At 34.3% G+C, this 23,945-nt stretch overlaps 1 protein-coding gene across 1 annotated transcript in view; it reads right to left on the reverse strand.

Annotated features, from left to right (window-relative positions):
• Positions 1-331: 331 nt before the first annotated feature.
• LOC132543059 (stAR-related lipid transfer protein 5-like) overlaps positions 332-23,945 on the reverse strand; it is a 40,400-nt gene continuing 16,786 nt past the window's right edge. The window contains exons 4-6 of the mRNA XM_060206513.1: positions 21,201-21,315; positions 16,786-16,879; positions 332-4,315 (exon numbers count right to left, since the gene is read on the reverse strand). Coding sequence (XP_060062496.1) covers positions 4,141-4,315; positions 16,786-16,879; positions 21,201-21,315 — 384 coding nt within the window. The 3' untranslated portion in view covers positions 332-4,140. The remainder of the gene's footprint in view (positions 4,316-16,785; positions 16,880-21,200; positions 21,316-23,945) is intronic.

Raw genomic sequence — 23,945 nt, forward strand, 5'->3', positions numbered from 1 at the left:
AAACAAGAGATCCCAGAGAGATCTTGGCACCTGCCATTGTTTGATCTTTACCTGTTTTTAAAAGTAGGATCTTTTCCCTTTTTCTTCTCTTAATTATTCGGAATTTGAACATTCCTGTGAAGAAATCGCCATAACAACCTTTAATTGTCAAAATCAAAGATGAATGCCTACCAGCCATTTTGTTTTTCTTATCATTCCAAAGATGAAAAAGGCAAAACTAGTGACCAATGGGCCTATACATGAAATTTGAGAAAGATGGACAATGGACTGGGAATATAGGGTGATCTGAACAATGTAGAACTAATTATAAACAAAGTAAGAAAAAGTGTGACAGAATACAATATTTATTAGATTTTTTATATTTTCATCACATAAAACATTGTATCTATGACAACAGGTTAATGAAAGCAGTTGTAGATGATCCTAGCCATTAAGTACAATATAATAGCAATATTTGATCTTCTTCATTAAGTACATTATCAAAATAATAAACCAAATATTCTGTCAAAGCATATCTTTTTGTGGGGCTCAAACTTCATGGTTTTGTTTAAAACTGGACACTTGACTTTGTGGATAAATATCCAGTACTATAGATAAAATAGACTGATATTAAGAATTCAAATCAATTTACATCCATATTAAACAACATATTTAAGGGTGTCCTCGAAAACAATGAAAATGACCCCCACAAAAATTGATGACACTACAGTATTTATGCCACATAACACAAAAGCTATAATTAGGATCTTTGGTCAACATGCACATCGTGTCATATCTATGTAATATATTATCTTGTTTATTTTGTCACATACATGTAATATATTAGTTATTGTCATAATTGTTTATTCTAGTAAATATATCTACACTATCTCTATAAAATATATATGATCTTACATGAGTTTTCATTTCATTTGAAATTTAGGAAATGAGTCCCAAGATTTTTTCTGTTTGATAAGAAGCCTCTGATGATGATGTACACTGTAATATTAAGTGGTTCAAATAATTCTAACTTTAAGCAGTAAACAGAACAAAAGCAGCAATACTTTCTTCGTTTCAGTTTTTTCAACATTCCCTCCTTCATGTTATTTCAGCTTAGTGGCACCAATGGGAAAGTTTATTTTTCAAGATGGCAGCCATGGTGGTCATATTGGATTTTGGACCCGACCAAAACAGAACAAGAGGCCTAGCGGCCTTGACACCTGAGATAAGCAATATTGAAAATAAAGGTTAAAGGATAGTTATCAGGTGTCATGAAACAGTAAATGTGACACTGAATAGAGTAAGCCAGTGTCAATACATGCATACCATCAAAACTGTCATCCCATACTGATAATTCTTATTAAGTTATTTCAAGTGGAGAAACGTTATGCTCAAAAATCTATTTTTCTATGAAAATTATTATGAAGTCTAAAAAAAAAAAAATCCTCCACAGGAAGAAATGAGAGACTCACTTTGGTAAATAAAACACCTTAAGATGCTTCCATTCCTGAAGAGCATTTGATTATACCATCTGAGCGTTGAGAAGAAGATTTTTGAAATTTAAGTCAATTTGACACTTTTGGCCCGGCCCATCAGACCCTTGTGGTCAGTCAGGATCAAAATGGGCATACTATCAGGCTGTCACCCTTCATTAATATTTCTAACCAAGTTTGAAATATTTCCAATGGAAATTAAACAAATCATGCTCAAAAATCTAGTTTTCCTATATAAACTATAGTAAACTTTACCCCCTGCCCACGGGGAAATGTGAGACCCTTCACCCTCAGGCCCCTGGGGGCGGGGACTGTATAATTCACAATTTTGGTTCATCTTAGGCCAGGAAAGGTTTCTGCAAAATTTCATTGAAATTGGATCTGGGGTTTGTTGAGAAGAAGTCGAATGTGTTAAAATGTTTACGGACGCATGACGCACAATGTTGGATGAAGGGTATTAGAATAGGTCACCTTGAGACTGTCTCAGGTGACCAAACAATTTAAGAAGCATAAAATAGGTGTTATAAAGGAAAACTATGGCTGTACAATCATGTTACAAAATAGCTGTCATGTCTTAAGTTTTGATGAGGCTGAAAACCACAGACACTTTGTTGGCTTACTTGTCCTAAATATCTCCTCAATTTTCAGCTCAATTGCACCACTTGAATTAGAGAAGAAATTTTTTCTTTCTAAATGGTGGCCTTATCAATTTTCAAGGGATTTGAAAAATAACATTTAGTCAGGTTTTTTATCTCACATGAAGAACTTTTGAATTTGAAAAGTTTATGCACAGCAGACAATATACAAAACACGATCATGTGACAAATTTCATAAATCACATCTGAAATGGAAACAAATTTAAGACATCCTTTCTTTTATCACAAGATCAGTTATTTTGGCAAATATTGCAGGAAACAGTTTATTCTGTGTTGGAAATGAAATCATGTATGGTGTATATTTTGACAATGTTATAAAATCTGAGTTTTTTTTGACATCATATCATCACCTATTTCCGACATCACAATAGCAAAAGACATACAATGTGTTTATCATGAGTGAATCTACGGACTAACAGGGCAATCTTGTGATGATATCTGATGATATACTGGTCAATAATGTGCCTAAACAGTGTCTGGTGATGAACTGGTCAATAACGTAACTTAGCACTGTCTGGTGATGAACTGGTCAATAATTTAACTTAGCACTGTCTGGTGATGAACTGGTCAATAATGTAACTTAGCACTGTCTGGTGATGAACTGGTCAATAACGTAACTTAGAACTGTCTGGTGATGAACTGGTCAATAATGTAACTTAGAACTGACTGGTGATGAACTGGTCAATAATGTAACTTAGAACTGTCTGGTGATGAACTGGTCAATAATGTAACTTAGAACTGTCTGGTGATGAGCTGGTCAATAATGTAACTTAAACACTTAACTTGTCAATAATGTGCCTAAACTGTGTCTGGTGATGAACTGGTCAATAACGTAACTTAGAACTGTCTGGTGATGAACTGGTCAATAATGTAACTTAGAACTGTCTGGTGATGAACTTGTCAAAAATGTGCCTAAACTGTGTTTGATGATTCCTCAGCTAGAGCAAAACTTTTGATGGTAGCCTTTATTTACATTTGTCATTTCAACATTATTTCACCAATATATTGATCACTCGAAAGAGACAATATACAACAATTAAACAGAAGAAAACAACAAATAATTCATCAACACCAGACTAGTTAGCTTGAGGGACGGTGAGATGTGCAATTTGTTACAGACGCACATTAATTTTGTTCCATTTTTGATAAATGTATCTTTTTCACTATTCATAAGTTAAAACACACCAAGAACTAAGAGTTACTTCCCTTTACATGCATGTATCTAGTATAATTTTACTAAAATTTGTTGTCGTTTTATATTTTAAACTTCTGGTAAATATGTGTACTTGTTTATCTCTTGAAATCATTAATCAATGAGTGTTGCAGGAAACTATGTCCACAGTTTGTTGAATGTTTTATTTTAACTTTGCAGTGTGTAGGAAAATCTAACTTCTATAACACAAAATTCAGTGATGTCAAAACATCTATTTCCTCTGCAGTGTCTTGCTACCTGTGTGCGTGGTTGGAATACTAAGCGTCTTTTTAATTATCTGGACAATGAAGCTAACTTAGAATATTGACGGTATTTAACACAAATTTCTTTAAGATTTCAACAAAAAAAAAAACTGGAACAAATTTAGGTAATATCAGAATCAAAACCCTGTTCAGACCTGATAAATGGTCTGTTAAAATGTATGTCAGTGATTACTGGATGGCCAATATGCATCACACTTGGCAGTGGCTACCAGATCCTGGTCAGATATGAAAGAGTACAAGATCTCTTGCCTGACCACATGGGATTTCCCCAAGTACTCCAGCATCTATCTCAATGACCAAAGCAACCAGAGCAACTTGTATAAGTTAATAAGACTAGCACTCATCAAAAAAAGTGAGTAATGCTGTTAAATTCTGAAAAGAAATATGGAGTATAAAGATTTTTAAAAACTTTAAGCACTGGAATTAAATACCAGTCAATATTCAACCTATCACTACATGTGATCATCTACATGTTTCTGTAGGATATGAGGAGGACATGCCAATAATTATCACATTTCTGTCGCTTGGTGCTTGGTTCAGTCACTTGATTGTTCATCTTCACACAGCTTGCCGTCTGCCTTGAGTGCATCACGTAGTTGTGTAAAGAACTCCATCATGGAGCCTGGAATCGCAGCTTCCTTCAGTGAGGCTGGAACCATTCCACATATATCAGGCTGAATGAGACTTATCAACTTACACTTGTTGGGTTCGCTGCAAAGACAATAAAGTAAAGATTATACATTATCAGGAATTCTGATGTGACAGTGGTCAATGTCGACTTACAATCAAATGTAGATCACATTACATACTGTAAATGTAATTGTTTTAGGTATGATTGTATTTCCGCGCTTTTCATACGGTACTTTTAGAGATTGTATGGTTTTTGATCATACATTACATGTCACATTTGTTTGAATAAAAACAAAACTGTGTACTACATTAAAAAAAAATGAATGTAAACTGTAAAGAGTTAGGTAATGGGACTGTAGGTACATGTCAGAATTAGGTAGTGAGACTGTAGGTACATGTCAGAATTAGGTAGTGAGACTGTAGGTACATGTCAGAGTTAGGTAGTGAGACTGTAGGTACATGTCAGAGTTAGGTAGTGAGACTGTAGGTACATGTCAGAATTAGGTAGTGAGACTGTAGGTACATGTCAGAATTAGGTAGTGAGACTGTAGGTACATGTCAGAATTAGGTAGTGAGACTGTAGGTACATGTCAGAGTTAGGTAGTGAGACTGTAGGTACATGTCAGAATTAGGTAGTGAGACTGTAGGTACATGTCAGAATTAGGTAGTGAGACTGTAGGTACATGTCAGAATTAGGTAGTGAGACTGTAGGTACATGTCAGAGTTAGGTAGTGAGACTGTAGGTACATGTCAGAATTAGGTAGTGAGACTGTAGGTACATGTCAGAATTAGGTAGTGAGACTGTAGGTACATGTCAGAATTAGGTAGTGAGACTGTAGGTACATGTCAGAGTTAGGTAGTGAGACTGTAGGTACATGTCAGAATTAGGTAGTGAGACTGTAGGTACATGTCAGAATTAGGTAGTGAGACTGTAGGTACATGTCAGAGTTAGGTAGTGAGACTGTAGGTACATGTCAGAATTAGGTAGTGAGACTGTAGGTACATGTCAGAATTAGGTAGTGAGACTGTAGGTACATGTCAGAATTAGGTAGTGAGACTGTAGGTACATGTCAGAGTTAGGTAGTGTGATGACCATTATTATATACTGTAGGTACATGTCAGAGTTGGGTAGTAACCATTATTGTATACTGTAGGTACATGTCAGAGGTAGGTAGTGACCATTATTGTATACTGTAGGTACATGTCAGAGTTAGGTAGTAACCATTATTGTATACTGTAGGTACATGTCAGAGGTAGGTAGTGACCATTATTGTATACTGTAGGTACATGTCAGAGTTAGGTAGTGTGATGACCATTATTGTATACTGTAGGTACATGTCAGAGTTTGGTAGTGACCATTATTGTATACTGAAGGTACATGTCAGAGTTTGGTAGTGACCATTATTGTATACTGAAGGTACATGTCAGAGTTGGGTAGTGACCATTATTGTATACTGTAGGTACATGTCAGAGTTTGGTAGTGACCATTATTGTATACTGAAGGTACATGTCAGAGTTGGGTAGTGACCATTATTGTATACTGAAGGTACATGTCAGAGTTGGGTAGTGACCATTATTGTATACTGTAGGTACATGTCAGAGTTGGGTAGTGACCATTATTGTATACTGTAGGTACATGTCAGAGTTTGGGTAGTGACCATTATTGTATACTGTAGGTACATGTCAGAGTTTGGTAGTGAGATGACCATTATTGTATACTGTAGGTACATGTCAGAGTTTGGGTAGTGACCATTATTGTATACTGTAGGTACATGTCAGAGTTTGGTAGTGAGATGACCACTATTGTATACTGTAGGTACATGTCAGAGTTTGGTAGTGACCATTATTGTATACTGTAGGTACATGTCAGAGTTGGGTAGTGACCATTATTATATACTGTAGGTACATGTCAGAGTTAGGTAGTGAGATGACCATTATTGTATACTGTAGGTACATGTCAGAGTTGGGTAGTAACCATTATTGTATACTGTAGGTACATGTCAGAGTTAGGTAGTGAGATGACCATTATTATATACTGTAGGTACATGTCAGAGTTAGGTAGTGAGATGACCATTATTGTATACTGTAGGTACATGTCAGAGTTTGGTAGTGACCATTATTGTATACTGTAGGTACATGTCAGAGTTTGGTAGTGACCATTATTGTATACTGTAGGTACATGTCAGAGTTTGGTAGTGAGATGACCATTATTATATACTGTAGGTACATGTCAGAGTTGGGTAGTGACCATTATTGTATACTGTAGGTACATGTCAGAGTTTGGTAGTGACCATTATTGTATACTGTAGGTACATGTCAGAGTTGGGTAGTGAGATGACCATTATTGTATACTGTAGGTACATGTCAGAGTTTGGTAGTGACCATTATTGTATACTGTAGGTACATGTCAGAGTTTGGTAGTGAGATGACCATTATTATATACTGTAGGTACATGTCAGAGTTTGGTAGTGAGATGACCATTATTATATACTGTAGGTACATGTCAGAGTTGGGTAGTGTGATGACCATTGTTGTATACTGTAGGTACATGTCAGAGTTGGGTAGTGACCATTATTATATACTGTAGGTACATGTCAGAGTTTGGTAGTGAGATGACCATTATTGTATACTGTAGGTACATGTCAGAGTTTGGTAGTGAGATGACCATTATTGTATACTGTAGGTACATGTCAGAGTTTGGTAGTGAGATGACCATTATTGTATACTGTAGGTACAAGTCAGAGTTGGGTAGTGACCATTATTGTATACTGTAGGTACATGTCAGAGTTTGGTAGTGAGATGACCATTATTGTATACTGTAGGTACATGTCAGAGTTGGGTAGTGACCATTATTGTATACTGTAGGTACATGTCAGAGTTGGGTAGTGACCATTATTGTATACTGTAGGTACATGTCAGAGGTAGGTAGTGACCATTATTGTATACTGTAGGTACATGTCAGAGTTTGTTACAAGAGGCTGTAGTAGGAAAGGTTATCAAATGTTTGGAATATTTTAATAGTTTCAATTTCTTAACATTCCCATAATATTTCAGCAGTTGGTAGTCAATGGAACTCAGAAGGTTTAAAACTGGATTTTCAAGATTTGGACCAACCCGAAAACTATGTGCTTCCCTTAATTAACACTCACTAAGTTTCAGCTCAATGGCATCACTGGAACATGAGAAGAACTTTGAAAATGTGTTTTTCAAGATGGAGTCCATTGACACATGCTGGATTTTGTACTAACCAGAAAAATAACAATACTTGCTATGAACTATCTTTGGATAATTTCAGGCAAGTTTTTAAGCCACGGATAAATCACTATGGTTACAGGGTCATCCTGATCCTTCTGGTCAGATGACCTAATAAGGTATACATTATTATCTATATATTATCAAAATAGAGGACAAATCTGGAGGACAAATGTATGTGAATATAAAATCAAAGAATCTTGACAAATGGTTGAAATTTCTCTATAGCCTTCAAATTACAGAGTATAATTTAACCCAGATAAAATCTGCACCAACAGCTAACCTACTGCAAGTTAAATGTCACCAATTAAGGACAGCATTATTTTTTTTATCGTAAAAGTATAATGTAATATCTACTGTTAAATAAAGTCAGAATGAGTTGAAACTCTGGTAATCTAATAAGGCAATTTTGAGCTTTTTTCTCTTAATTCTGTAGGTTCAGTGATTTTCATCTCACATTTTATCATAATTGCCTATACTTACAAACTTAATGAATGTCTGATGAAAAGAAAACACTACAATGACCCAGAGTTTCATCTTGCCTATTACAAGCACTGGCTTTGTTCCCATTTGTAATGGGCATGTAACAATAATAGAATTGTCAACATTTTTAAAGGGACCTGTCTGTGCATGCCTGAAACACAGTTTTGGTATTATTGGTACACTACTAGAAATAAATTTTTGGTTAACTGACAACATCTACTGTAGTCCTATGTAGGAGAAACCATAAAAATCCAGATATGTCTATGTTAAGTATAAGTGCATCTAATACACTGTCACATTAATCAACATGGATCAACATGGATCAACACATTTCATATGAATCAAGACTTCAGGAATCGGGGAAGCCTTTAGGTCGTTAAATATGAAACGTTTTCATGTAGTAGGTATGCCGAGTATTGCCCCATGGTAGATCATTAATAATGGAATGCAATAGGTTTGCATAATGAGTAAGATAGCACATAGGTAAGTGGTATGTAATGTATCAATGTTAATGTCCTCAGATTACAAGAAATCTTAATATTTCCTTCACATTTTCCAGTAAATATTTCCCTTTCATTTTACAGTAAATATTTCCCTTTCAATTTACAGTAAATATGTCCCTCTCAATTTACTGTAAATATTTCCCTCTCAATTTACTGTAAATATTTCCCTCTCATTTTACAGTAAATATTTCTGTTGCAGAATAGAGTAAAGCTTTCCTTATCAGTTTACAGTAAATATTTCCTTTACAGTTTACAGTAGACATTCTCATTAAGTTTACAATAAATATTTCCCCATTAGTTAAATGTAAAATTTTCCCTCTAAATTTCCAGTAAATATTTCCCTCGAAGTTAAGAGTAAATAATTCCCTATCCATTTACAGTGAACAAACCCTATTAATTAACAGTATACCATCCCTCAAGTAACATCACAAAATCTAGCATAAAGATTGTTTTAATTTTAACAAATTTTTCTTCATTTTGAAGATTCATAGATTTTAAATATTATTATTTCACATTGTGCTGGCCAATGAAATGTTATATAGATGACACACCAAATAAAACTTGTTATCTGTAAACATTTTCGATATGACCCTGAATCAGACCTGATAAATATCTTTAGTAGCTGCCTTTTCAATGTGTGTGATCCTACCCAAAGTAATTAATCTTAATGGTTATCAACAAGACACTATAAGCAATATAGAGAATCTACTTTTAATTGAAACACATTTCAAAATCTTCTTTCAAACTGCATAATGACTCTATATAGATATAAAAATATATTCACCGACTGAAATTCAATCGAAGTTCAAATTTTGAAAGTACATGAAATGAAAAAATACAAAATGAGATAACACCATTTCTTGCTCATGGAATTCAATAGATTAAAAAAAAAGATAAAGATTTCTAAATCAAAATCATGAGTTTGTAATTCCAATAGATAATTTAACAAGCACTGAACAGTATATTTGTAACAGAAATAAGATCAGTGCTGTGGGTATAAGCCTTGAATTATTAGAGGAGTTATTTAATACATAGCATAATGAGCAAGGAATTATCTCTTTTCTATAGCCTACAGGCAGTGATCTGCTGATCTAGAGATGTGAGAGCACAAAACTATTTTTTTCTGTGAGAGTTTTCGAAATTTAATTATTGATATCTAGGTGGGTGGTCAAATGATTTTATCCCCAAGGTTCTTTTATCACAAAAAACTCACTCTGAAGTAAGTTCTTGTTACAAAGGACCTAATTACTTAAGTATCTTAAAATATGTGTACCAGTGTTGTATACAATACTTAATTAGGTTTTACAAGAAGGCACTAGTATAAATGTATATTTGTTTATTTCACAGGAAGATGCTGTGATCAATTTACAATTATCTATTTCACAAGAGTCTGTGGTCAGTGAACAATGTATGACTGTCTATTTCACAAGATTCTGTGGTCAGTGTACCATGTATGATTGTCTATTTTACAAGATTCTGTGGTCAGTGAACAATGTATGACTGTCTATTTCACAAGATTTTGTGGTCAGTGAACAATGTATGACTGTCTATTTCACAAGAGTCTGTGGTCAGTGTACAATGTATGACTGTCTATTTCACAAGATTTTGTGGTCAGTCTACAATGTATGACTGTCTATTTCACAAGATTTTGTGGTCAGTGAACAATGTATGACTGTCTATTTCACAAAAGTCTGTGGTCAGTGTACCATGTATGATTGTCTATTTTACAAGATTCTGTGGTCAGTGAACAATGTATGACTGTCTATTTCACAAGAGTCTGTGGTCAGTGAACAATGTATGACTGTCTATTTCACAAGATTCTGTGGTCAGTGTACAATGTATGATTGTCTATTTCACAAGTTTCTTTGGTCAGTTTACAATGTATGGTTGTCTACTTCACAAGCGTCTGTGGTCAGTGTACAATGTATGATTGTCTATTTCACAAGTTTCTGCGGTCAGTGTACAATGTATGATTGTCTATTTCACAAGTTTCTGTCATCAGTGTACAATGTATGATTGTCTATTTCACAAGGTTCTGTGGTCAGTTAACAATGTATAATTGTCCATTTCACCAGATTATGTGGTCAGTGAACAATGTATAATTGTCCATTTCACCAGATTATGTGGTCAGTGAACAATGTATAATTGTCCATTTCACCAGATTATGTGGTCAGTGAACAATGTATGAATGTCTATTTCACAAAAGTCTGATATCAATGTACAATACGAAATTGTCTATTTAACAAGATTTTTCTTAAAATATCATGTTCCATAATGTATGATGTAAATAATTCAATATGTGATGCACTATCAATACTCATTGTCTATTGTTACTTATTCATTGATAAAACTTGTAACTTGCATAAAGAAAAAAATCTATATTGCTTCAAATAAATATTTGAATTTCATACACCTAAAGAAAAAACCAAATAACAAACAAAAAAAAACTCTCATAAAAGCATGATAGATAAAAGAAACAACAATTGTAATTTATACAAGCAAGACAGATAATTATTTGTATATCATTGTGTGAACTCAACATAATTGTTAGATCTGTGCCCCTAGAATTCCATACTACTTGATATACACATTTAATGTACTTGTATTACAATGCAACATGCAGAGGGTTACATCATGCATACATAAGCTTGTACATGATTAAAATAATATTGTTAATTGTAGAAATTTTAAGCACTAGTACATACAGTATAATAAGGTAGAGTCTTTATTAAAATACCTTCTGACAAATACAACGATACAAATACTTCAGGAAACCAAAAATTCCAAACAACCACCTGCTTGCCATTTTTCCTCCTATCATTCTCAAAACTAACAAAGTCTGGATCAATCGCCACAGAATTCGATAAACATTCATGCAGAAATTCTAATGAACTAACAAAAGAAACTTTAATAGTGGAAATTCGACATGGCAACCAATTTGTCTGCCATTTTCTTTTTTGATCTATATGTAAACTGAACTGGAAAAGTAGTGATTCCAGAGGCACCTATATATATATCAAAAACCTAATGTATACTTTAAAAACAAATAGCAAAAACAAACTGAAACCATTAAAATCCAATATGGAAGCCTATGTCAGCCATGTTTTTGATCAATATAAAACTACTCGTGTGTTACAATCAAGGGTAACATACACACAAAGTTTGAGAAGCATCATCGATAACAAAAATGTAATGACAATGTAAAATATCCACCTTTCCACCATTTTACTTTTTTGAAATCAGTCCCAAAACAAGAAGCTTAACCATGGAAAACCTTCCTACAAAATAACCCTTTGTTATATCAAATCTTCACATTTAATTCATTTGGCTTTGATCTTAGATCAATGAATGACACCACTTTGAATGAAGATGATAGCACTTTGTCCTGCATGCTTCAAGTCTTAAAGATTATGACCTTTTAAATAATTTAAAAGAAATTGAAAAAAAAGAAAGTCACATTTACTTGAACATACACCACTGACTCAATCATTCCAGCATGCTAAAGGATAGATAAAGGCATTATTACCAAGGCCTCTTGGTTTTTAAGAAGAAGATTTTTTTTGTAGAAATTGAAAAGATTCTAGATGGACAATGGAATGAAAGGCTGTATAGGCATATACCTTAACGTAAGAATTACTTATGCCTTAAAAATATTTCTAAGAAATGATCCATCTTTCCTTGCCATTTGAGAAGACCTGTTCATTTTAACATCACAATTAATGGTTCCTTTGACACTTACGATGGCAATTTGACGACTATAATACCACATTCATAGTTCCATCCTCGCACATACTTCTTCTGTTCTTCGTACTCACCCTTTATACTGATAGCTAGAAAACAAGCAGGAAAATCAAACACATAGCCAATCAGCAGCCATAATGGGTGGGCCTGATATAACACATATTTAGCCTATTACCAGCCATATCTGGTGGGCCAGATATAACACATATATAGCCAATCAGCAGCCATAACTAGTGGGTCAGATATAACACATATTTAGCCAATTACCAGCCATATCTGGTGGGCCAGATATAACACATATCTAGCCAATCAGCAGCCATAACTAGTGGGTCAGATATAACACATATCTAGCCAATCAGCAGCCATAACTGGTGGGTTAGATATAACACATATCTAGCCAATCAGCAGCTATAACTAGTGGGTCAGATATAATGCATATCTAGCCAATCAGTAGTCATAACTGTTGGGTTAGATATAACACATATCTAGCCAATCAGCAGCTATAACTAGTGGGTCAGATATAACGCATATCTAGCCAATCAGTAGTCATAACTGTTGGGTTAGATATAACACATATCTAGCCAATCAGCAGCTATAACTAGTGGGTAAGATATAACGCATATCTAGCCAATCAGTAGTCATAACTGTTGGGTCAGATATAACGCATATCTAGCCAATCAGTAGTCATAACTGTTGGGTCAGATATAACACGTCTATGTTTGAATAATTCACCAAGCAATAAACAACTTATATATATCCAGCAATAAGCCCGCTCACATATATGTTCTTTTCAGTCAAATTATTAATCATTATCATATCATTATGTCCAATAAAAAGCCCAAGATGACTGGAGTAACAAGTGGCTCAATGGACCTGGGTTTCTCACCTATTCTACAGTATACACAGAGACATTAGTGGTTCATAAAATCAATTTCTGCAAACTTGAAGTTCTATTTCTCAAGCATGCTACTCAAAAACACCATAACCTAGGAGGTATTGCGTGAAAGAATAGATTTAAGATTCTTAACACATTTGATTTCTGTAACCTTGAAAGTAGGTCAATCACCCAAGTATGATACAGAAGCGATGGTGTTGGTGTTTAGGTTATCAAGAAGAAGTTGTGTGAAGATTTTAACGCATTACACCCTCATGACCTTGAAAGGTCTCATTTGAATAAATTTGATAGCCATCCCAGTATGCTGCAGGCTAAATATCACCACCCAAGACCTTTTGATTATTGTGAAGAAGTCATTTTAAGATTCCAACATATTTGACCCTTGCGACTTGAAAGTGAGTCAAGGTCATTAATCTAAACAAACTTGATTGTCCTTTATTCCAACATGCTAGAGCTCTGATATCAGCACCCTGGGCCTTTTGGTCATTGAAAATCATTTCTTTAAGTGTTTCAACACAATTGACCCCTGTGACCTTAAGTATGGGTCAAGGTAGTTTCTTTTCACAAACTTTGACCAGCTTCATCATTATTCTAGGCCTTTTGGTTATAGAGAGGAACTTGTTTAAATGTGTCATCAAAATTGACACCTGTCACCTTAGATATGAATCACAGTCATATCTTATCACAAATTAGTAGGGCTTCATCACAGGAACGTTTCAGCCAAATGTCTTGATTCTTGACCTTTGGATTATTAAGAAGAATTCATTTAAACATGTTTTATAAAATATGACCACTGTGACCATGAATATGGATCAAGGCCATTTCTTTTTGCATTACAAACTTTGTCAGGCTTAATTCCACAAACCTACCAGCCAAGTATTTTCACTCTTGAACAAAAGTTGATGTCGGACAGAGATATGCTGCACAGGCTCATCTGCCTCTAGCTAAAACTTAGGTTAAATTTGTCCTTTCCCGTCCCCACCTGCCCCAGGCTTATTGCAGGATAGATAAAGTAATGTTATGAGGTCAAAGGGCAATGTCAAAGTAGCATAGTCATGGTTACATTTTTTACATGATGACAATAACACATGCTTATAATGATATTGTGATTTTCTTGCTTGTGTTTCTTTCAATATGGCTAATGCTATGACCAAACAAACCATGTGACTTCATGTAAGGGTCAAGGGTAAGAAAGGTCAAAGGTCAGCTATATATCAGCTTGCCTGTGGAGGTAATGAATTAAAAGAGGGAAGCATTTATTATATTCTATTTCTGGAAGGCAATCCTCAGCTGAAACATCTCCAAATAACATATAACAACGCACTCCTCGGCTAATTACATTCCTACAAGTCTCTTAAGAAATCAACATTTTCTTACCTTTAAAACTTTCTCTTATGTAGCATTCATGTATATCTATATTTTTAAAGTAACAAATCAATGTTTACTTAAGGCCTGAATATCATGACTAAATATTTCAGAAAAAGTTTTTGTAGGCAAGTGTTGGTTTTCTTTAGATAGGACACAAAAATTGGAGAGCAGTGATCGCCCCTGGATGTTGATAAGACTTCTTAAGAAAGATGGTGGAACTTAACTGAGGAGGGTTCAATTCAGGAAGGATGCCATTAATATGAGTAGCCAGCCAGTCTACCTAAAACTGCTGACAGGATCTCAAGGATGTAGTGATTATCAGCATTTATAAACCTGGTAAATACAGGCAACATCCTGAAAGTGGTGAGAAAAGTGGTCTACTACCTCAGGGTATGTCTGTGTTCCTATCACCTATCTATCCCCCTTGTAGATACCAGTAGCGATCAACTAGATACATTACAACTTAATGGAGCTGCCTTCCATACATCTGACCTATTTGGTTACTTTAAAACTTTCTGTTACATTCACTAAATGTTGTTAAAGTTTCACTTCACTTCAGGTGTGCTTAAATTTAAACCAAGTTTAATTCCACACTCTCTGTACAATCCCTGACACCTAAATCAGTTGAGGAATTAATGGCAGATTGCTATAAATTCAGAAAAAGAGGTAAATCAGTTTTGAAAATGCAAGTGATAGAAGAGTGTAAACAATTGTTAAAACATTTTTTTTTACATGAAGTTGCTTCCTTTAAGTGAGTATTGATTCATGTGAGACATGCACATTAACATGCATGAGTAATTGTGCTGTAAATATATATATATATGTAGATATGGACTCGAGTTCAGAAGTATACATTCACTATATTTGATGTAATAAAGTGCAGGAAAATGATTTAAGTGGAGTCTTAAATATTGATATAATTTTCATCTGACACAATACCTTGTATTTTTTACTATTTTCCATCAACAGCAGTGGAGATACAAGACCTCCTTATTTCTCTCTCACGTGATGACTGTTCCACATTGAAAAAGCAGTATAATGTATATTATTTCATTAAAAAAACCCACCAAAAGCTCATGACAATCAACAGCAGGATTGTTTTTGCAATGTTCTCATACTCTGGGGGCAGCTGTCTTGATAGAAAAAACAAACAGTACTGCACGATGCATCTGGAAATCTGGAAGTCTAAACTTAATGAGAGGTAACATTTTTTTTATTTAACATTCCAATTCCTAGGAGGGCACTCTATTACATCAAATTTAGTATTTAATTAATATTTATGTAGGAGAGTAAAATTGGCAATTATATACACTAATGAAATTAGTAACTTTGATATTTTCAAGGAATCGGATGCAGGCAGAGAAATAATTTATATAGCTTTTTTTAAAGAAAACTGATATTAAGTGTTATTGTCAGAAACAAGTTTATTAAACTTTCAAATTTCTTGAAAAGAGATAGTGACAAGTCATATTTAACATATATTTTGAAGATGATCATAAACTTATCTGAGCATGCTGTATGCTGACAATACATGTTTTAAAGAAGTTATTCACCGTAAATTCTTATCTTCTCAACTGATAAAATAAATTCAACAGACATGTTTCTTCACTTCTTAAATAAATTGTTTATGATTTCAATGTTTAAAAGTGAATATATCACTCATTCTTAAAAGTTTGAGATTTTTTTTTTCAAATCTTTGTACTATATTTCGACTTTTATGTATGCCAGAATTCCTGAAGGGTGTATAAAGATGCTTGGTTTTGCCTTACTGGCCTAATCAGAAGTGTATGATAGCAAGCTTCTTAACATGTAGCTACCTAGCTTTTCTATATACATTGTACAGAGATAATATCAATAACAGAAGTTAAAGGCTCTGTTTGATTTCAGTTAAGACTGATTAAAAGTCATTTAAACATCTTTAAAAATGACTTTAAAAATTTAATTAAAAAAAGCAAACTTTCTCATCAATTTTTGAAATTATGAAACCTTTTTTCCATTTACACTTTTTATTTGTGATTGTGTTGGACATTCACATGTGTATGTTATGTAATTCACATGCTTACTGTGAACAATGAATTGCAAAATTAAGTAAATGGAAGTTATGTTTGAACAAATGAATGATGAAAATAGCATTCCTGATGACTTTTATTGATGTAGCGACACAGATACACAGGAAAAAGACAAGATATACAACTATCAATGCTTCAGTTTCAAGATGGCAGATGCAGGATAATCCCAAGCTTGCAAAACAAAGACAGGCATCGATGCATAGTGACAGATTGGAACCCCCACTAACATGGGAGACTTACTTTGGATATTTACACACAATCATACCACAGCTGTAGTTATGTCCCCTTACATGTTTTTCATCAGAGGGACAGTCGTTGTGAACAATACTTATAGCTGAAACATGAAACAAACATTATACCGAAAAACTTAAAAGTTTGATCTCGGGAGAGTCACTTTGTGTAGGTATAGCTGAAATACAAAACAAATCAGTTGAGACTGGACAATCAATTTGTGTATCTAAAACATGAAATGAAAAAAAAAAAAAAAAAGAAAAAAAAATGGACACCTTCTGTGAATGCTGAAATACGAACAAAATTTGCAAATTATTACAGGAGTCATATGATACTAAAAGCTGAACATTTAGATATTGTCTGTAGACCAATGTAACACTACAGAAAGACGAAATAAGCATCAGAAAATCAGAAACAACATATAAATATCATTAACATCTGAAATTCATGTAACATCAAAACATTGTTAACATCTTAAACAACATCTAACCAATGTAAATATCTAAAATAACATCTAAATCCCCTCAAATTATGAACATTTTTAACATCTTTAACACAACATATCTTTTATGTCAATTAACATCATATGCTGAAAATCAATATTCTGTTGCTGCTACTAACTTCAGCTATTTCAGCACAAAGCGTTTGTAGTGATTTACTTCTACAAATTTTAAACCACCACTTTAAAATTTGATATGCACACCATCATTCAAACATCAAAGGGAGCCCTGAGAATATGGGAATCTGTTTAAAAATTTCACAATTTTAAGTTTTATCATTTTAAAAAGCATTATGATTGAGTTCTTTGATTGGAAACAGATTCAAAATCAATAGTTTAATCTCTTTAGTTGAAAATTATCTGTTTTCATTAGTTATTACTTAAATAAAATTTCAATACAGTAATCTAACAAGAGATCACAGAGGGATCTTGACGCCCACCATTGTTTATGGTATGTTCTTTGAAAGTTGGACTTTTTCTGTTTTTTCTCTCTTCTTTTCTCTGTTTTTGCTCTGAATGATAAGACATTTGAACATTCCTCTGCAAAAATAGCCATGATATTCTTTACCTGCCAAATCCATAAATGGCTGTCTGGAAGCCATTTTGTTCTTCTGATCAGTCCCAAAATCAAACGAGAACAAGGATAGAAGAAGGGAACATATGTCAGAAAATGTGAGAGATATCCATTCAGTACTTCTTTAGAAATAGCAATAACAATCTTTACCAGGCAAAATCCAAGGTAACAAACTTTCGAATTCAAAATCTAAGATGTCTGTCTATAGGCCATTTTTTTAAATTATCAGAACCAAACCTGAATGAGTACAACTAAGTGAATCTATATCTGAAATTTTCGAAAGAAATAGCAATATCAAACTTCCAAAGTCAAAATCCAAGATGGCTGCCTTTCGGCCATTTTCTTTTTCTGATCAGTCCCAAAATATAATGAGTGCAACTAGGGACTAAGGGGAACCTACAAATGAAATTTTAAAAAGATTCATCCAGTACTTCTCGAGAAATAGTGATGACAAAAATAGTTTATGGAGGGACAACGGACCATGGATGCAGATCAATTTGGTAACTGGTATGAGAACAAGCTGCCGGTGTGTACTGTAGAAAATCTAGGCCCTAGCTAAAGGTGTTCAATAAATGAATGCTTGGTTATTACAAATAAAAAATATTGCTTATTGAACACACCAAATGAACCCAAAAGTCGTCACAAATTTCATTTAATTATATGGTATTTTTTATCACCAAAAAGCCTTCCTAACCTAAGTTAAACTACTTCAGTTGTTCCTATGATTTTAAATCTATTCCCATTTATGGGATCCTCAGAGCTGATTTTTTATAGTCCTTTATGTAAGTTGTCAGTGTACCACGGCATGAATGGTTTAAATGGCAGCAACTCTTGACAAAGATTTAATTAAACCTAAATGAGAATTTTGTTAATTCACAAACAATAATAAATGTGTATAAAGACTAGTGTGTACTTTGAATGTAGAAATATTCACTTTGTCATCCTAACCACAAATTAAACAACAGTGTTTATTACAGCACAGTGCAGTGACAAGTACACACTGAGGTAAATTTAATCTCCACAACAACTACCAATCTTGGGCTCTGCTTTACTTAAGTAGGCGGTCTTTGTTAGATGTTATCACTAAGATCTGTATGTGGGGGACGTAGCAGATGTAACAGATATACTGTGTGTTAATGTTGAGTCAGTCGAGGTCGTACACTTCCGGCTCTGGTGAACATAACACTCTAATCCTGTTTTACTGCATAACAAAAGTGTATTAACATAATCGAAAAAAGAGTGCTACAGTTCAGAATAAGATTTTGTTTGAATATTTTCTCTATCAAATTTTTTTTCTCATACTAATAATCCATTTTTTTCAGATTTTCACAGATCTTGAATATGTACATCATGACCCCATCTTTATTTTAACAACCTTAGTTACTCTTCATTCTAGTTTGCTACAGGCAAAACATATGTATAACAGTTTTTTGGTTTTTAATAAGAAGTTGTTTGCAGATTTTAGCACAGGATCAAGGACATTTACTTCATCACATTTTAGAAGCCTCTATCTATCTCAGTGTGCTTTTAAGCTAACTAAAATAGCCTTTGTGTAACTAAGAAGAAATCATTTGAATCTTTCTGACATTGAAAAGTGGGTCAAGGTCTTTATTTTTTAATGCTTTGAAAGCCATTCCCCTCAGCATGTTTCTAAGCAGGTATAATGACTTAAGGCCTTTTGGTTTTACACAAGAAGTTATTTGAAGATGTTTAGTAATGAAATATTACTTTTAGACTCTTGATCATTTAGAAAAAAATTATGACCTTGAACATTGGCCAAACAAGTTCTTTGGTTTATTGAATAAATGTAGAATAAAGGAAAAAGTGTATGCCATGTGAATATGATGATGCTGAGGGAAAAAAATTGAACTTATCATAATAATAAGCTCATAGATTCAGATTGAAAAAACTCAAAGTTCACATCTGCATGCAAATAAAAGATTTATTTCCATTTTTTGTTGTGTGCTTATTGTTTGTTTGGTTGTATTCTAAAAAGACTTTTTCCTCCTCTTTTTATAAAGATTTACGTAAAAGCTTTGTTTTCATTTGCAAAATCAATATTTTCATCAGAGTTCAGAGATTTTATAGCACCGATCTTGTCAAAGCTTGTTACTTGAACTATATAATGTACAGGACACTTGCATCGTATACACAGGGAATGTTTCTAGAGAATGGCAGTAGGTCTTTGTGTAATAAACAACAGCAGCATTGTGTCTGGAGTTCTAGGTCCAGTTAAACGTTTGGAAAACACAATCACTACACAATGGCTGCCTGTAATAAGGTTCATTATCTACACAACATTTACTAACTGTAAAAAGTATAAAAATTTAAAATATACCATTAATGTACCTCATACATGTCTAAACCATCAGAAGTAAATTAAATAATAATGTGATATTTATATATCAACTTACAACCAAGAGTACTTGTATTACCAAATTAAAGGATTACTGAAATTAATTGAAGTAAAACTGAAACTGCCAAGTTGAATTTGACTGAGACAGGTAAAGTGTCTCTTAACAGAAACAAGTGCCTGTATAAATTGGGAAAATATAGTACTGTTTCCTTTAAAATTTAGAAATGTACTGTATCAGTATTTCTTCATTTTGGGAAAGTAACACACTTTTTATCTTGAGGAAACAGCCTGTGTTTAGCTGTAAAACAGGACAAAAAAATCACTACTACCCAACTTATTAAACTGAATACCTTTACATGACTTTGCCTCTATATTTTGCAGTTTTAATTCTGTATATGCTAAATTTGGAAACAAGAGTTATCTCATTTTAACTTTTATATTTTATGATACTGTGGAAGTATTACTTAATATCTAAATTTTATATCAGAATCAAATGTTAAAGTGATTGATGATGAAAATTCATGCGAGATGAATTAAATTTCATGTTTTTTGTTCCCAAAGTAATGAACCCTCTGAATCAGAATCATATTAAATCATGTCAAATCAAAACAAGAGGCCCATGGGCCTTACCAGTCATCTGACATAAAATACAAGATTTCAAATTTTGAACTTGAGGTCTTGAAGTCGAAAATGTGATTTCAAGATGGTGCCATGTTAGATTTCGGACCAACCCGAAATTAACAAACTTTGGTCAGGATCATGTCACGATCATTTCAGGTAAGTTTCAGCTCAAGACATGTAGAACTTGAGAAGTTGAAAATGTTTACGACGGACAACATACGACGGACCATTCCGGACAAAAGGCGATCGCAATAGGTCATCAGACCAAAGGGTCTGATGACCTAATAAAGACCATGAAAATTTCAAATCAAAATTTCCATAAATGTTGACAAAATGCAGACATCTGATTGGCTAAGTATGTTTTTTAAACTCACCATTGGTTGACAAGTATTCATCTGTTTCTTTAATTAATATTAAGTCTACAAAATCACGTGGCGATATTAGTCCCATACAGGCACTGTTCGTACAGGCTCTGTTCACGCGAAGGTCCTGCAAGGTACAAAACACATAAGTTACTTGTACATTTTCATGTGGATTCTGCAATTAGCCAAGGGGGCCAAAATATCAAATTCTGATTCAAAGTCAGGGGATTGGATATTGTACAGGTTTGAAACATTCTTGAATTTGAAAGGATGTGCGGGATTTTTCTTTTGTAAACTAAAGACAAATTGATGTAAAGATATAAAACACTTTTTAAAATTACCATACAAACTGGCAAATTCATAATAACTAACCAGATGAATCTGCTAATATAGACCACATTTGTTAATAAAAAATCAATATGTGTTGTCTTATTTGTTTACAATTCAAAAAATAATGCACTGCACAGTTGATCTAATGGGCAGCCACAGTAAAAGCATGCATAGGTAGGTGAATCTATTTCAGAATCTATTCATCTGTGTTTCTATGAAAAAAGGTTTCATTGTTATCAATAAAAAGATTGAATAGTTTATTAATTCTATTACAGATTCTTTCTCTTCTGTACATCTACTTACATCTCTTGTTTTTATATTAAAAGGTGTTTTTAGTTTCTGGAAGGTACTATGACAGAATTTGGCAGAAAATCTTGTTCTTAAACTACATTATACTGATTAGAGACAGCCCTAATGTTATACTGGTCTTAGACAATTCTGATGTTATACTGGTCTTAGACAGCCCTGATGTTATACTGGTCTTAGACAGCCCTGATGTTATACTGGTCTCAGACAGTCCTAATGTTATACTGGTCTCAGACAGTCCTAATGTTATACTGGTCTCAGACAGTCCTAATGTTATACTGGTCTTAGACAGTCCTAATGTTATACTGGTCTTAGACAGTCCTAATGTTATACTGGTCTCAGACAGTGCTGATGTTATACTGGTCTCAGACAGTCCTAATGTTATACTGGTCTTAGACAGTCCTAATGTTATACTGGTCTTAGACAGTCCTAATGTTATACTGGTCTCAGACAGTGCTGATGTTATACTGGTCTCAGACAGTCCTAATGCTATACTGGTCTCAGACAGTCCTAATGTTACTGTGGTCTCAGACAGTCCTAATGCTATACTGGTCTCAGACAGTCCTAATGTTATACTGGTCTCAGACAGTGCTGATGTTATACTGGTCTCAGACAGTCCTAATGCTATACTGGTCTCAGACAGTCCTAATGTTATACTGGTCTCAGACAGTGCTGATGTTATACTGGTCTCAGACAGTCCTGATGTTATACTGGTCTCAGACAGTCCTGATGTTATACTGGTCTTAGACAATCCTAATGTTACTGTGGTCTCAGACAGTCCTAATGTTACACTGGTCTCCGACAGTCCTAATGTTACTGTGGTCTCAGACAGTCCTAATGTTACACTGGTCTCAGACAGTCCTAATGTTACTTTGGTCTCAGACAGTCCTAATGTTACTGTGGTCTCAGACAGTCCTATTGTTACACTGGTCTCAGACAGTCCTAATGTTATACTGGTCTTAGACAATCCTAATGTTACTGTGGTCTCAGACAGTCCTAATGTTACTGTGGCCTCAGACAGTCCTTATGTTACTGTGGTCTCAGACAGTCCTAATGCTATACTGGTCTCAGACAGTCCTAATGTTACACTGGTCTCAGACAGTCCTAATGTTACTGTGGTCTCAGACAGTCCTAATGTTACACTGGTCTCAGACAGTCCTAATGTTACTGTGGTTTCAGACAGTCCTAATATTACTGTGGTCTCAGACAGTCCTAATGTTACTGTGGCCTCAGACAGTCCTTATGTTACTGTGGTCTCAGACAGTCCTAATGCTATACTGGTCTCAGACAGTCCTAATGTTACTGTGGTCTCAGACAGTCCTAATGTTACACTGGTCTCAGACAGTCCTAATATTACTGTGGTCTCAGACAGTCCTAATGTTACTGTGGTCTCAGACAGTCCTAATGTTACACTGGTCTCAGACAGTCCTAATGTTACACTGGTCTCAGACAGTCCTAATGTTACTTTGGTCTCAGACAGTCCTAATATTGCTGTGGTCTCAGACAGTCCTAATGTTACTTTGGTCTCAGACAGTCCTAATGTTACTGTGGTCTCAGACAGTCCTAATGTTACTTTGGTCTCAGACAGTCCTAATATTGCTGTGGTCTCAGACAGTCCTAATGTTACTGTGGTCTCAGACAGTCCTAATGTTACTTTGGTCTCAGACAGTCCTAATATTGCTGTGGTCTCAGACAGTCCTAATGTTACTTTGGTCTCAGACAGTCCTAATGTTACTGTGGTCTCAGACAGTCCTAATGTTACTGTGGTCTCAGTCCTAATGTTATTTTGGTCTCAGACAGTCCTGATGTTATACTGGTCTCAGACAGTCCTGATGTTATACTGTCTCAGACAATCTAATGTTATACTGGTCTCAGACAGTCCTGATGTTACACTGGTCTCAGACAATTCTGATGTTACACTGGTCTCAGACAGTCCTAATGTTATTTTGGTCTCAGACAGTCCTGATGTAACAATGGTATCAGTCAGTCCTGATGTTACACTGGTTCCAGACAGTCCTAATGTTATTTTGGTCTCAGACAGTCCTGATGTTACAATGGTATCAGTCAGTCCTGATGTTACTGTCCTGATGTTACACTGGTTCCAGACAGTCCTAATGTTAC

The sequence above is a fragment of the Ylistrum balloti genome, unplaced genomic scaffold, assembly GCF_031769215.1.
Source record: "Ylistrum balloti isolate Yb309-2 unplaced genomic scaffold, AGI_CSIRO_Ybal_v1 Utg369740, whole genome shotgun sequence".
Taxonomy (NCBI): domain Eukaryota; kingdom Metazoa; phylum Mollusca; class Bivalvia; order Pectinida; family Pectinidae; genus Ylistrum; species Ylistrum balloti.